The following is a 16,957-nucleotide window of genomic DNA, read 5'->3' on the forward strand; positions in this document are numbered from 1 at the left end:
TTTTCTGAATTAGTATGTGGATGTACCTACTAGAGAAAGTGCAAAACTTGACCTACTCTTGTGAAATAAGGCAGGGCAGGTGACTGAGGTGTCAGTGGGGGAGCACTTTGGGGCCAACGAAAATAATTCTATTCGTTTTAAAATCGTGATGAAAAAGGATAGACCAAATTTAAAAGTTGAAGTTCTAAATTAGAGAAAGACTAATTTTGACGGTATTAGGCAAGAACTTGCAAAAGCTGATTAGGGGCAGATGTTAACCGGTAAAGGGACGACTGGAAAACGGGAAACCTTCAAGAATGAGATAACGAGAATCCAGAGAAAGTATATTCCTGTTAGGGTGGGCTGATGGGCCAATGTGCTGAGAAGTGGCAGATGGAGTTTAATTCAGATAAATGCGAGGTGCTGCATTTTGGGAAAGCACATCTTAGAAGGACTTATACACTTAATGGTAAGGTCCTAGGGAGTGTCGCTGAACAAAGAGACCTTGGAGTGCAGGTTCATAGATCCTTAAAAGTGGAGTCATATGTAGATAGGATAGTGAAGGCGGCATTTGGTATGCTTTCTTTTATTGGTCAGTGTATTGAGTACAGGAATTGGGAGGTCATGTTGCAGCTGTATAGGACATTGGTTAGGCCACTGTTGGAATATCGTGTGCAATTCCGGTCTCCTTCCTATCGGAAAGATGGTGTGAAACTTGAAAATTTTGATAAGGATGTTGCCGGGGTTGGAGGATTTGAGTTACAGGGAGAGGCTGAACAGGCTGGGGCTGTTTTCCCTGGAGTGTCTGAGGTTGAGGGGTGACCTTATAGAGGTTTACAAAATCATGAGGGGCATGGACAGGGTAAATAGGCAAAGTCTTTTCCCTGGGGTCATGTTGCAGTTCTACAGGACATTGGTCAGGCCACTGTTGGAATATTGCATGCAATTCTGGTCTCCTTCCTATCAGAAAGATGTTGTGAAACTTGAAAGGGTTCAGAAAAGATCTACAAGAATGTTGCCAGGGTTGCAGGATCTGAGCTGTAGGGAGAGGCTAAACAGGCTGGGGCTGTTTTCCCTGCAGCGTCGGAGGCTGAGGGGTGACCTTATAGAGGATAAATCGACAAAGTCTTTTCCCTGGGCTGGGGAAGTCCAGAACTAGAGGGCATAGGTTTAGGGTGAGAGGGAAAAGATATAAAAGAGACCTAAGCGCAACTTTTTCACACAGAAGGTGGTACATGTATGGAATGAGCTGCCAGAGGAAGTTATGGAGGCTGGTACAATTGCAGCATTTAAAAGGCATTTGAATGGGTAAGTGAATGGTAAGGGTTTGGAGGGATATGGGCTGGGTGCTAGCAGGTGGGACTAGACTAGGTTGGGATATGTGGTCGGCATGGATGGGTTGGACCGAAGGGTCTGTTTCCATGCTGTACATCTCTATGACTCTATAGCTTTTAAAAATCAGTTTCCAAAAGGTTATGGTCAATATACTCACCACCCAAATATTTGAACGTGCTTGCAATTCTGCATTTACTCTAAATCCACCCAAGTCTGAGTCCACCTCCATCCTTGCTGACTTTGCTAATTCCACACTAGGCTCAAGACCCACCGCTGCAACAACATGATCAGTCTTTATCTGCAAACAGGACAGCAAAGCAACTGAAGGTAGTTTAACTGGACCTTTGATCAACAAGACTGAAATACTTTTTAAATACTGCACATTTATGGACTTGCAAATTTATGTTAAGAATACTCACTATTTGCCCATCCTTAAGTTTCAGAATAACTTTGTTATCTTGATATTTTGCAGATTTCACAACTGTATTGGGCATGACATTAACACCCTCTGAAGAAAAAAGAATCTTGTTATATAACCGTTGCAGTATTTCTGATCTATATTAATCAAGAAAAGGTTTTGTACATAGTGGTTCACTGAATGAGAGAAAGAGACTATTAAGTTCATACCATGCAAATTATGTTTCAAATAATATTCGGACAACACAAGTGATGACCATTTTTAACAAAAAAAATCTAACCACCACCTCTTGATATTCAGCAACATTACCATCAGTAAATCTCCCACTATCAGCATCCTGGGGAATTATAATTGTAGCCACAAAAATACCGCAGTACAAGAGCAGGTCAAAGGCTAGAAATTCTATAGCAAATAACTGACCTTCTGACCCATCAAAGCCTGTCCACTATCTACAGGACACAAGACACCAATGTGATACAATACCCTCCATATGCAACTTCACCAAAACTCAAAGAATAGGATAAAAACCTCTGTTTCAGGGAAGTTTGTTGAGGGATTTGTCGTAGGACACCCGAGAGCAGCCAGGGCCTCAACTTGATCTGTTAGCCGAAACATAACACCCTCTTGCTACTGTACTGGAGTATTAGTCTACATCTGGAAGAGTGAGGACTGCAGAAGCTGGAGACCAGAGTCAAAAAGTGTGGCGCTGGGAAAACACAGCAGGTCAGGCAGCATCTGAGGAGCAAGAGTTGATGTTTTGGCATAAGCCCTTCATTAGGAATTCTAGAAACATCAATTCTCCTGTTTGTCGATGCCACCTGACCTGCTGTGTTTTCCAGCGTCACACTATCAGTCTAAATCTGTATGTTCATCTCTAGGGTGCAAATTTAATCCATAACATTCTGACTCAGAGGGAAGAGTGCTATGAACTGAGCTACAAGCTGACACACTAATAAGAAATTGGTCATATCTAACTGAATAGTGACACTGATTAGATAAATGAAATGATGTGATCCTGTTCCTGCAATTTACTTAAAGCTAACTTTAAAGAAGACTGTTTTTTTGCTTAACCCCTACCAGAAAGCTTGTAATAATACAAATCCAAAAGAGTAATGATCCAAAATATGTTATTATACGGTGTGACACAAAACAGAACACGATACATCTATGCTGAATGAAACAATTTAATCTGAAGTAATCGGCAAAACAAAATCTTTGATGGGAAGAAGAAAACACAAAAGGGGAGAGAGATAGGATTTTCCCATCAATGGTAAATAAAAGTAATTTCCCCTTGTCATATTGATTCTTAAACATTCACAAGATTTAAAATATGATTATATATATAGGGATTTGTTTACTGTTATCTCTTTAATATTAGCCAAAACTTCACAGAAATTGCAAGTATGCTTTACTTGTAATACACCGAGAAACAAAGTTTCAGAGTTTAATGCCCTCTGCCAACTAAATCCTGCAAAATTAGATTCTACAAAAAGTAAACAGGAATATTTACCTTTTCTTACTTTCTCAGTTGTCCAGTTGCTAAGGTATTCAGGGAGAATTTTGCCCATGTTTCCTTTCTCTGGAAATAGCTGAATCACCTCCAGTTCTGTATTCCTTGCTGTAATTTATCATATTACAGTTAAAAGAAACTATAACATTATTAGATAAGGAGGTAAGTCTTTATTCATTTAATGCTTGCTAATCATCACTGGACAACTATTTAAAAAGCTTCAGATTTGCAAACACACAAAAAATTGTTAATTGAGACATCTGACACATGGTGGACACAAATGTATTAGTATCTGTTGACTAGAAGGACAGATTAGCCAAGCATTGTTATGCTTAACAGACCTCTTTTCCCTCCCGAAGGTCCCATGACATATGTGCTACTCTCGATGAAATGTACAAAATCTCTCACTAATTTGGCCATTCTATACTTGTGACCAAGACAGAGAACGTCAGTAGTCATCCATTCATTCAGCATGCTCTAAACCTGAAATATCAAATTTCCTGCTCCTCGGATGTTGCCTGACCTGCCGTGCTTTTCCAGCACCACACTAATCTTGACTCATGCTCTAAACCTGGCCAGTTTTTCTCCCAAATCTTATTCCACTGGTATAGAGTCAAATCAAGGCAAAGAGATGGTGATCTCAGGTGAGATCAGCAACTCAAGCACACAATGGGGCAGAATGTCTGTTTGGTTGAACCCAAAGCACTATCGGGAGAGCTACCATTAAGTGCTCACGTCAGTAAAGATAACATGTCAGCAGTTAATGTGTGTAAACTTTGAGGTTATCTTCAGTCTAGCATATGCTTATATTTACCAGCTGTTTCAATTGAAATCCATATTTAGTTTAACAAATATATAGATTTTAGTTATTAATCCAAAAGCAGCTGATGTATGAAATACAATATAGTTTTCAGACCAGACCACATTTACTTAAACTGATGCAACTTCAAAAAGTATCTAGTAAATTAATAACATATCCTGATTTTCCCCAAAGCTTAATAACATTTCCTCCACAAATGCTACTTACCTATCAGAGACAGATAGAAACATGCCTTGCAAGAACATAGTACAAGTACATTCTCGACTAGGTTTCCAATCCATCTGCTATGAACGTACAAAAAATCTAGCCCTCAATCTGATAAGAAATATCAACAGGAGGACATATCAAGCCTGTTGTGATTCAATGTCACAGATGAATTTTATTCACTTCTCATCTAATTTTCCTCCTTCACTTCCAAATTCCCCGACCCCATTTGTGTCTAAAATCTGTCAATATCCACCTTTAATATATTTATCAACCGAGAATTCAACATCCTCTGCATATAGAATGTCAAAAACCTTCAAACTTTAGAGAAAAGAAATTTCTCACCTCAGTCCTAAATAGTCAATCTCTTTGATCTCCCTCATTCTAGACTCTCCAGGTAGGGGTAAGTGTCTCTCAGCATTTTGCTGTCACACCCCCTTAAAAATTGGAAACACTTCTAAACACCAGAGAATATAGGCCATTCTACTCAATTGTTCATGATAATAAACTAAAAGAAAACATACCACGTCTTCCCAAAGCACAGGCCAATTCGCTACCCAGGAATCCACCACCAATAATAACAATAGACCCCACATTTCTTGAAATCTTCTCCAATGATTTAAAATCTTCTATCTGCAAGAGGATTTGAAGTCAACATTAGAGAAACTGGTTTCTATGGATTTCTTCTGCAAAGAACATATAATCAAAGAAAAGTCCCAAACACTATTTAGTATGCTCCAGGTCACAGCATAAGTTTGATGCTAGTTCAAGAACTGTACTAATCCCGACTCATAGTAACTTGGCAATTTAATTTGTGTTTTGTACAAAAGCCATCCATATGATGAAATATCACACTAATTCAATGCCAATTACTGGGAACTATTAGGAACTGGATTGGAATAGTTGCTTCATGTATGCTGTAGGTGGAAAAGACTTTCTTTCATTTGAAATTGGAAGGATACAAGACCTGTCTCGGTCTCCTGCTAAGTTTCTCTCTTCCTGAACATGTCTGTGGTTTTAAACACTTGAAAACATTTTCTATTCATTGCTTCACTCTTTCAAGTGCAAATTTTTAAAAAATTCTAATGCAGTTTTAGCCTTCACTAATGGGGCCTAATTGACTTTGTACTAAATATTTCAAATGATTTCCTCAATTTTATGACAATTTGTTCAAGTAACTTTGTACTCTCAAGATTTCCAAGTATAATTCTGTTTCTCCCAAAGAAAACCAGTTAAAGCAAATTGTGTTCTCTGGCCATTCGGTCAAATTACGATGAGGTCGGGAGTTAGTGGTTATATTTGGAATTTGGATTTTAGAATCTCTTCTCAGAATCCCATTGTCAAGCCACAGAAAGTTAATGGTAATAGCAGTTAAATTTAAACAATAGAAATATTACTGTAAAAAAATCCTCTGACCTTTAATTACTAAAATAAAAATTGACTACCACCCCCAAGCAATTTTATTTTTAGGTAATAAGTATAACATTACATGTTTAAAAACTGCCAACAAAATGATTAATTATTGTTTAGATTGCAACAAAATGCTTTATCGCATCTATATGCAGGAATTGAATGAATATAACTGATCCAAATAGTTCAAGAAATATCAACTGGAGATCCTTATACAAAGCATAGAAACAGTTGACAAGACTAAAGATAAGGGTATTAATATTCATTTTCCCTGAATTATGCTAGCTCTGACTTATTACCCAGCCTTTGAAAAGCCAATGAACAAAACAGATAGCAGATGTGTGGAGACAACAGTTGATTTATTTTCAATGCCAAGGACAGTTATTCAATTTGAGTGTTTGCACCACGAGTCAGAATCATCTCTATGATGCAGTCTATGAATTTTGTATCAAGTAGAGGAGACATTGCTCACAATACACTTCATGAACATATATAACAATACAGTCAGCATTATTTCATATTTAATTTATTTTTTCTAACAACTTTTACCACATTAAATTAAATTACGAAATACAAATTATAGCTTTATTTCCAAACCTTTTGAATTAAAGCATAGTATGTGTTTTCAGGCTTAAGTAATCTATTGTTAAGAGACCTCTCGTAGTATAAGAGCATAATATGATTTTTGTTTGTTGTCCACTTTCTTGGAATTACCCTGCCCATAAAAATGTTCATGTTATTATCAAGAATTCTAAATGCACTATTATAATTTGTTTTTCCATCATTGTACTAAGCTCGCTTTCCCTTCTGTCAAACAAAACTAAACACTAGATGAAATATTCTGTTTTTGAATTTAATTAGTCAGCTAGACTTGCATCAAATATTCTACATCACGTTCGCCACTGGACTTTGAAATCATTCCTCCAGACAACCTTACATAAGAATGAATGGCAATATTGTTGTCACATATAATATAAAGCAAACAAGTCGGCTTGGGATTTTAGAAATCACTTTATGGTTTATGAGATTTTTCAGCAAACAGGAGTCTCATTATTCAACATAATACAGTTTGTGGTCCATTTTGAAAATTCAACAAGATTTATAGAGAAAAACTGATTTTGCTTCAAACTGGGATAGGTTTTATGGTGTGCTCCAGTGGACTGGATTTTATTTCCATCTGAAATTTAAGGCAAAACCAGCTTTTTGCTTTTGTTTGCTTTCTGCTTGGGGTTATTCATGATTTTAAGTCCCATACCCAGCAAATCAGTTCACATTCAAGGGCTAACTTTGAACATACCAAAATTTCTTGTAATATTTCCTCCCTTACTTCGACTTAATATCTGTAAATCTTCCTCCATCTCCTTTGGTTGTAACTTGAACGCCCTATCTGAATCCACTGTCTCAAGTAGCTCCCTTTCTTAAGTCCTCAGTTAGTAGACAGCTAATGGAATGTAATGGACAATTTATGATCAATAATTAGCTACTGCAAGGATGCAATGTATTTTGTACAGGTAGCAAAGTTGCTTCTTACACCCCCATAGCATGAATTTATAAATTACTTTACAATCATCTAACAATGTCTCAGCTATATCATATTGAACAAGTTTAATTGCTAAGTTTAATTGAAGTTCACTGGCTTTATAGTGACAGAGTAGACTACATTCACTCAGGCCTCACAAATTAATGGTAGTACACAGCCAACCAAAGATTTTGAGATGAACTATGGGAGCAAAGAAAAACATCCAGCAGGCTAACATCCTTCAGTTTCCAGTGCATGCATGCTGGCTATCATTTGCAAGTGCAGGAATGTTTGCAGTCACTATGAACTTGGAAAGGTAATCATACATTGAACTGGATTAGATGTTCTATCTTATACACTTTTTATTTAATTATGACTAGTGGAACTGAAATCCAATAATGATGTTTCAAATTTTTACACTTTACATAGCAAGAGAAACCAGGAGGAGTAGGCCATTAGATGTTAAAAGCCTGCTCCGCCATTCAATAATGATCATGGCTTATCCTCTATGTTAATGTCATGCTCCTGCTTTCTCTCGGTCTTGGTTTGTTTTACCTACATTGCTAGCTCTACCAAAACCTCACTGCACAAGTAGCAACATTTCCTGAAACTGAGAGCTGTGCTGCATGTGAGAACATTTCATCTAACATCAAGGGAGTTTATGCTTGCTTGCTAACTTGGCTGATGGCTTAGCTAGTTAGCATCAGACTTGTTTAGCTACAGAGGTGCAAAGTTAAATTAATTCCATTCAATCCTTGGCCAAATGTTTACTGTACAAGTCAAAAGTATACGAATGCTACATTTTTACAACTAGACTCAGAGACTCAAGGTTTAGAAAAGGTGGATGGGATGGAGGAAAAGGAAATAAATTATGCCAAGCATTGTGCACATAAACATTGGATGAGGAAAAGTATGCACTTATTGGAAAACAAGCATTTTTTTTAAGCTCACAAATACTCAGCAAGATATATTAAGAGAGTGTCTCATAACTGTGAATCAGCACATCAGCACATGATTGTTCAATACATTCAGGACAGGTGGAGAGAAAGGAGAATGTTTGCAGCAAAGATATGGTGAAATAACCTACTACAAGTAGTGCACCAGCAATAGAGGTTGGTCAAATAGAATTTGCAGTATACATTCTTATGATGATGTATTGGTGTTGGGTAGGTATTACTGAATTAAGATTGGAAAACCATAATTGCATTGTAAAATCAGCTATCTTTTAGATTTGCTGTTTGTGAAAGAAATGTAACTAAGTTAGGAGATCAAAATTCATTGCCTATTTTTACTACAAACTAAAATAGAGCTTGAGCATTATAATGCAAGTCATTAGGCCTGGCTAGAAGAATTGATATATCTCAGTTAATTAATTAAGAAAACTAAAAAGCGAAATTGTCATGAGCTAGAACCTTGTAGAAAGACAAACTGAACCTTTACAATTAATATCTAAAATAAGAATAAAACATAAAAATAAACATTTTCAACTTTTTATTCCTGGTGTAGCTGAGTTTCTTTTTTTAAATTGTTTGCATTTAGGGATTTCCTTTGTTTAAATATTCCATGTTAACTTAGTAATTGTCCTGAATCAGCCTATAGATCATATCTATCTTGTACTGCAATGAGATATAATCCAAGTTAATAAAGTAAAATTGCAATGAACAAAATGACTGGACAACATGTCTGCTGGGATCAAACAATGTAGCTGAGTTGAGCAGCATGTTGAAATGTCCGATTGTTTTATCATTCTGAATCTCTTACATTCCATAAAGGGTTGGCATTCTCAATATGTCCCCTAATTAGCTCTGTGAGCAGCCAGACAGGAAGCATTAATAACCTATTTGACTCTGGACAGCATCAGACCCTCCTTTAGATGTGGATAACTGTTCAAACGCACGCAGGATCACTGGTTACAATCAGAATTCGAATCCAGATAATTTACCCACCCATAATTGAGGGGCATTGAGTAGCATTTCTACTACTCTCCCTCAATCAGCTAATTTCATACAATTCAAGCACTGAAAGTGGAATGCTCCTGTCCTATTTTCAAAACCTTGTCTACGACTATGAGTTGCAGTTTAAGTGCTAGGAGAATGAAAAAGAAAATCTACAAAAATTGAACCAGGGTTTGTGGCAAACTCACAGAAGTAATATTATACCTTTCTGAATAGAGTTGTTCGCTTTTGCACCTCTTCTCCTGCTCTTTCAAGTGCTGGAAGGTTACGTGGAGTACCACCTGGGGACAGAAGGAGAAGGTTGAATAAGAGAGAGAGAGAAAGGGGAGGAGGAAGAACAAATTTAAGCAAAAGTTCTTCAAATCATTTTTTAAAAATGTTCACACAGCAATAGTGAAACAGAAGTGGCATACTATAAAGTCAGTGGGTTGTGGGCTTCCCCCTTGTAATTGTCACTCACTGAGCTCTTGAGCTTGCACTATATGATTGTAGGAGTACTGTGGGGCAAGGTAGACAGAGATGCAGGCGTAATTACAACATTTAAAAGACATTTGGATAGATACATGAATAGGAAAGGTTTGTAGGGATATGGGCCAGGAGCAGAGAGGTGGAACTAGTTTAGTTTGGGATTAAGTTTGGCATGGACTGGTTGGATCAAAGGGTCTGTTTCCATAATGTTTGACTCTGTGACTATGACTAAGAAAAATTAAAGCCCAAATTTTAGGCATGAGAGACTCAGTTGTGGTAATAAGACCAAAATCCTAAGTCCCACTTCTGAAAACAGTACTTCCTATTATTACTAGGGCAGGAGTGGAGGGAGTCCCTCTCCCACTGCAACTCCCAGGTCATCCTAGTTTCAAACTTCCAGCTCAGTTACTGTCTCCTTGACTTGTCCGACCTGCCTATCTTCTTTTCCACCTATCCACTCCACCCTCTCCTCCTTGACCTATCACCTTCATCTCCTCCCCCACTCACCCATTGTACTCTATGCTACTCTCTCCCCACCCCCACCCTCCTCTAGCTTATCTCTCCATGCTTCAGGCTCACTGCCTTTATTCCTGATGAAGGGCTTTTGCCCGAAACGTCGATTTCGCTGCTCGTTGAATGCTGCCTGAACTGCTGTGCTCTTCCAGCACCACTAATCCAGGAGTGGAGTCAGGACAGGTTTTGCACATGCATGTTTTGAGGAAACAGCTGATCATTTAACAGCGGTCATGAGCAGTTCGAAACTTTGTGGATTCGTTTTGAAAACCAGGCCACCTTCCTGAAGAGTCAAAGTAACCCTATGTAATCCTCTAAGAATGTGATCCTGGGTCACACTGGGTAAGTCACTTCCTCTTGAAGGATGGTAATAAGTGGGTGAATAGGAGCAGGAGGCTTGTTTGGGCTTCTGGAATCTTAACCCAACCTGCTTCCCCAGATTGAAAATAAGGGGTGTCCAGGTGACTATATTGACAGGTTGGGTTTATGGAACTGTGTAATTCTCCTCCCTTTGTGCATTGAACCTGAGAAAGAATATTATGGCCTAAGTTGCACATCTGAAAAATAAAACACTGGCCAAAGAAAACAAAATTAGCTTGTTTTGCACCATAGTTTCTAAAGTTATTTCCTGTTCACAATATATGAAATCCATAAAAGTGTTTCCACCATAGCTTACTTGTGCTTAATACTGAAACACAAATTACTTAAATTTACAAATATAAATTGCAATAAATATGCAGCTCAGATATGGTCATAAATTAAATTCAAAAGGGTCATGTATGATTAAAAAGAAACATTTACCTGTTGCAATCAAACATTTATCGTAAGCAATTTCGGAACCATTGTCCAATCTTACTTTATTCCCTCGGACATCCATGTGCAAGACCTAGAGATGCAAATGTAGAGTGCATATAAATCTTGAAATTAAAAAAAGCCTCCCACACAAAATTTTCTTTTTTAAACCCGAGCTTGACTTCATATGGTATCAAGAAAACGACTATTCCAATGTCAGAGCAAGTTCACTAAAACAAAATGAGAAATGGAATGTCCTGTTAACATTTCTATCAAGTGCAAGAACATGCAATTCCTGAGACAAACCCTTTCTAAAACTAAGCAAGTGCTTATCGAATTATAGAAAATTATGGAGCATCTCCACCATTTTTAATTACAAACTCAGATAATAAGCTGGTACAATCTTTTGATTTTGGACTCACTTTTCTGCTAGTCAATACAGCCACTCCTCCGTTTTCCACAAAAGGCAAGTCTTGAGGACTGACATAGAAAGATGGGGGCTGGAAGAAAATGCTGTAAAATGAAGATGGCAGATTAACTATGTTCTTCTTACATCTTTTGAAACTGAGAAGTAACGTTCCAACTTAAAAATCAGGGCCTTTAATTTAAACTTTCTGTTACTAGGTACAAAAGCATTCATGCAACATCTCTAGATAGTGGAGAAAAACATTTCAGTCAATCTTGTGCCTAACATCCCAAGAAGAAGCTAGGAATCTGAATGCATGGCCTTTAATGATTTTGTAGCCACTTAAATGTATTTACAGAACAACCTCGATTATCCAAACGAAACAGGTAGCAGTATTTCGTTCATAGAACTGAATACTCTGATAAGGATAACGTTTTTATGGAACCTTGAGAGATCTTGTTAGGATAATCTGAAATTCAGATAACTGCCATTCGGATAACCGAGGTTGTTCTGTATTTCTCTTTGGTAGATTAACAATTCTGCTATAACGGAGTAGTTCCATTCTCGTGCGCTATAAGAAAATCGGGTAAAAGCAGCACCATTTAAACTAATGGGGTCGGAATCATATTTTGACCAATACAAGCTTTAAAAGTTCATGCTTTTAAAGAAGCAGTATCCCCAATTCATCAATCACATTATAGCGAATTTGCGTTAATGAAACACCTGCTATATGAAAATGACCTGTAATTCTTGCTACCTTTGTACTGTATTTTGATTATCCTATTGATTTGCAGCACCTTAACCTCTACGTATTTCACAAAATTTTAGATGCAGGGTGAAATATGTGGGGATATTTGAATTCAATTATTCCAATTACATAATTAGTTGGTTTCAGAGACATTTAATCTAGTTTTGGAGGCAATGTGGTAAATGTGAAATACAGAGAGTAACAAAGCAAGCAACATTTTAAAAATGGTGACACTAAACAGCATTGAAATTCAGAACACCCAAGACTGGTTACCTGCCAGGCAGATGACTTAAGAAAATACAAAATGCAAGGTGTGCTCTGGCTTAAATTCCTTAATTAGAGGCTCAAGTCTAGCCTTTGTATGTTAAGTCCCTCAAGTGCCAGTATGTACAAATTGTGTCTTTGTATAATGAACACACTCTCAGCAGTTGGTCTTCCAATTTAATATTTCAACACACCATCACTAAGCTTACTAACTATATGACCGCACCATCTTATTAAATACTGGATACAATTGCACTGTAAATACAAAAAGGATGAAATTACAACATTTGAATTTTTAGTGCAAATAGGAACACTCATGTTTTACTAGCTTTATTCTCTAATGTTTATCTCACTAATTAAGTGACCCATGGTTAAAATACTTAAATTCACCATTTTAGCGAACTTCTACTGATCTTCAGCATGAAGCTATGATCCTAATTGGCAGCTTTACTGCAGGAACTTTTTAGCATCACTTTTCTAAAATGTATTTCACTGTTTTTGTACAGAGGAACCTCGATTATCCCATATGCGATAATCCGAATACAGGATTATTCGGCAAGATCACAAGATCCCAATCTTGATTAAACTATGTTGTTCAGCATTCCATTAATCAAACAGAATTCTTCACACCCATGTCCTTCAGATAATCAAGGTTCCTCTGTATACGCCATTTTCGGTTTTCTGCTGATAAAATACGGATATGTTATACAAATTACAAGCAGAATAAGGAAATTCAGCCATTCAATAAGATCACGACTGATCTGTTTGAGTTTTGAATTCTGTGTCCCATTTACCGTCAGTAAACTTTCGTTCCATTGTCGAACAAAAATCTACCTCTGCCTTAAAAATATCAATGACCCTAGCTCCATAATCTTCTGAGGCAGAGTTCTAACTTTGCATAACTCTCAGAAAAAAATTCTCATCTGTTCTAAAAAGATAATGCCTAATTTAAAAACAGTGCCCCTAATTCTGAATACACCTACAAGAAATATCCTTTCAAATATCCTTGTTAAGAAAAGTCAGGATCGTATACACTTTAATTAAGTCACCCTTCCATCTTCTAAACTCCAACGGAAATAAATCAGTTTGTCTCCTCATTAGACAACCTAGTCATTCCAAGTATCACTCTAGCTAAACATCATTAAGTCACTTCCAACAGACTTACATCCTTAAATAAGGACACCAAAATTGTGCAATCTTCAAGGTTTGGTCTCACTAAAGCCCTGTATAACTGAAGGACATACTTTCATGTTCAATTGCTCTTATAACAACAGACAATATTCCTCAGCCATAATTGCTTGCTGTATCTGAATATTAACTTTGTCTGACACGTACATCAAAACAGCTAGATCCCATTATATCTTGGACTTCTGCAGTCGTTTCCCATTTGCTTTTTCACTCTTCCTGCCAAAGTGAACAACTTCAATTTTTCCCACATTACACACCACTTGTCAGATTTTTGCTTAATCACTCAACCAATCCATTTGTAAACGCCATGTCTTTTTCTCAACATACTTTTCTGACTATCTTTGTGTCATTTGCAAACTAAGATAGCATACTTTGAACCCATCATCTAAGTTTGCTTTTCTATGTATTTGTTGCCTGTGCATAATCTGGTCAATTTGGCTACAAAAACTGGTTTTGAAGGGGTGCTCAATGGTCAAGAATGATCCTTCTGTCTCTTGTAAATAAGTAGTGATGTACCGTAGAAGAAGAAAATGCGAAGTAAATTTTGTGAAAAAGATTTGACATTTTCCTCAGATGTATTTTATCTCACTTAATTGTCATTCCAAAAAGAAGGAAAAGGAGGCCCATTGCTCAGTGTTCTCTCCAAAACGCTTTTTTGGAAAGATGAGAAACGTAGAAATCAAAAATCCTTATTGTTAGACCATAAGATTATAGGAACAGAATTAGGCCATTTGGCCATCCACCATACAATCATGGCTGATGTGTTTCTCGAACCTTTTCTCCTGTTTACCCTTGATCCCCTTATTAATCAAGAACTTACCTGTCTGTCTTAAATACACTCAATAATTGTCCTCCACAGCCCTCTGTGACAATGAGTTCCACAGATTAATTACTCATTAGCTGAAGAAATTCTTCCCCATCTCAGTTCTTAAGGGTCAATTCTTCACTCTGAAGGTAATGCTCTCCTGTCCTAGTTTCTGCAACTCCTAGAAATATCTTCTCTGCATCCATTCTATCCAGGCCTCTCAGTATTTCGATCAGATTCCCCCTCATCCTTCTGAACTCGATAGAGTACAGACTCAACCGCTCCTCATATGACTAGCCCTTCATCCCTGGGATCATTTTTGCAAACCTCCTCTGGACGCCCTCCATTGCCAGCATTTCTTTCCTTAGATATGGGGCTCAAAGCTGTTCACAATATTTCAAAAAGGTGAGAGGACTTTGCATTGTAAAGTTGGAACAGAAAAGATGCACCAAAAAAGTGACTTAGTTTCAACAACGTCAAATGCCTACCTTCTCTCTTTTCCATTCCACTGCTTAAATCTCAATGTTTCTGGTACACTGGAGTCATCAGAAAACCACAGCTCTTTTGAAAGTGGTGGCCGCATATAAGGCAAATCTGGTTCTTCTGAAACAATCAGGACCTGAAATGTATAGAAAATATCAAGCATTTAAAAATCTAGATTGCGACTATACCCCATTAGAATGCTGTTAGACACTTGCTGTCTTGGTTGTCAAACAAGACAGCAATACAACACAGATGGGAAGAAGCTTTTTAGTTCTTAGCCAAATGAGATTCTGCGCTAATTTTCTATTTCATCAACTGAAGTTCATTTTCGATTCTATCACCTCTATGTCTTGCCAAAGTACCTGACAGACTCTCAAGATGAGTCAGATGGTATGCTATAATAAGATGCTTACGTCCTCATCTCATATTCAGCTTTAATTCCTGTCCTACATTTTCTTCTGGTGAAACAAAGAATCAATATTAAGTACTTTAAAATGTTGGTGACCTGTGACTAGTGTGGTTCCACAGAGATCAGTACTGAACTTGTAACTGTTTACAATATATATTAATGACTTGGAGTAAGCAAATCTACTGTAGCCAAATTTGCAAATTCCCTCAAAAGAAAAAGTGGAAGGGCAGGTTGCAAGAGGGATACATATTTTTTTGAGGAAATATAACAGAATTAAATTTGCTGCTATAAATTGAGAATACATCATTGTTCAGGCTACTGTACATGATTTATTTCTCCCTTCTACTTCTCAAAGCAATGCATCCTTCTTGGAAATAAAGCCTCACTGGTACTAACCAAGTTTCAATACTTAGCTCAAATATCTATTCTCTCTGTATGATCCTGAAGAACACAATATCAACCTGATAGTCAACTGTAGGAAAAACGATCCAGTCTTCAACTGACATTTTAATGCATTGGCCTACAGAAGGTGTCACTGAACAGCAATCAGGAACCACAAGGCCAGGTGATGTTCCCTTCTGTAAGAGCAGGTCCTGAAATCAACTGCAGGTCACCACTTTCTGCCCTGCTACTATAGCGCACATTGAAAGTGGCACTCTCCTGAGGACTGCCTTAATCACCTAAACATTATGGAATGCAGACATCCAAATGTGCATTTAATTAGACAAATGTCTAATGAAAAGTGAATCATTACCAACCCTTGCTCCAGGATCTCGTGCACGGATAGATCTAGCTGCTGCAAATGAAGCAGTTCCACCACCGATCAGAAGATAAGGAGCATGTGATGGGATGTCAGGCCGAGAACTGACTGGCACAACTGTTGATGTTGTCAGAAAGGAAGGAACATCTTTATTAACAAAATTCAATCTGCACAGGATCCAGCATTAACAATGATCGTATCAAAACCTCAAACAAATAAGTAAATTTACCAATCAATAGGTAAAATTTGCATCTCCAGGAATGTCTTCAGGTGACAACATATTCAAAACTACAAAGTGGCTACTCATTGCCACGAATGTTATTTCTAATGGATTTGGCAACGGGTCAGTACACACCTTATGTAATGTTACATTAACAAACAGAATAGGTAGAAATTGTATCAAGCAGCAATCATGAAAACTGCAAATAACATACTTTGCTCAAAAAAGCATGTATTTCATCAATTGTTTACAATTACTATCTCAAAAGTGCTTCTTGGAAACATCATCTTCATGTTTACAAGCCTAAACAATTAGAAAAGTGGCAATATCTTTCTGCAAAAGGGCCTTAACTAGATTTTTTTTAAACTGAAGCATTTACAGAGGAATCTTGATTATCCGAAGGACATGGGCAGGGAATATTTTGTTCAGTCAATTGAATTCTGGATAATCGAATGCCAGATAACAATTTAACCAAGCATCGGGACCTTGCAATCTCGCCAGTTAATCCAATATTCGGATAATTGAGGTATCTGTATTGAATTATTTCGCTTGTCATCATCATTTGCTCTCCTACAGTTAACAGGGCAAATAAATTGCACAGAAAACCAATCAGGAACAAATGACACTGAACTTTTCATCAACCCTGACTTCTGTGACCTGGGTTCCTCTCCTGCAATGAACATATAATGCCAATGGATGAAGGTTTGCTCGCTGAGCTGGAAGGTTCATTTCCAGACATTTCGTTAACCTA

The 16,957-nt window shown here is 37.4% G+C and overlaps 1 protein-coding gene across 2 annotated transcripts in view; it reads right to left on the reverse strand.

The window, feature by feature from the left end:
- The window catches only part of aifm1 (apoptosis inducing factor mitochondrion associated 1), a 49,011-nt gene that overhangs the window by 9,448 nt on the left and 22,606 nt on the right, over positions 1-16,957 (reverse strand). For both annotated transcript variants that reach the window (XM_072594694.1, XM_072594693.1), the window contains exons 5-13: positions 15,985-16,103; positions 14,823-14,953; positions 11,346-11,436; positions 10,933-11,017; positions 9,355-9,431; positions 4,791-4,899; positions 3,243-3,350; positions 1,734-1,822; positions 1,472-1,612 (exon numbers count right to left, since the gene is read on the reverse strand). In XM_072594694.1, coding sequence (XP_072450795.1) covers positions 1,472-1,612; positions 1,734-1,822; positions 3,243-3,350; positions 4,791-4,899; positions 9,355-9,431; positions 10,933-11,017; positions 11,346-11,436; positions 14,823-14,953; positions 15,985-16,103 — 950 coding nt within the window. The remainder of the gene's footprint in view (positions 1-1,471; positions 1,613-1,733; positions 1,823-3,242; positions 3,351-4,790; positions 4,900-9,354; positions 9,432-10,932; positions 11,018-11,345; positions 11,437-14,822; positions 14,954-15,984; positions 16,104-16,957) is intronic.

Source organism: Chiloscyllium punctatum, chromosome 25, assembly GCF_047496795.1.
Source record: "Chiloscyllium punctatum isolate Juve2018m chromosome 25, sChiPun1.3, whole genome shotgun sequence".
Lineage (NCBI taxonomy): Eukaryota > Metazoa > Chordata > Chondrichthyes > Orectolobiformes > Hemiscylliidae > Chiloscyllium > Chiloscyllium punctatum.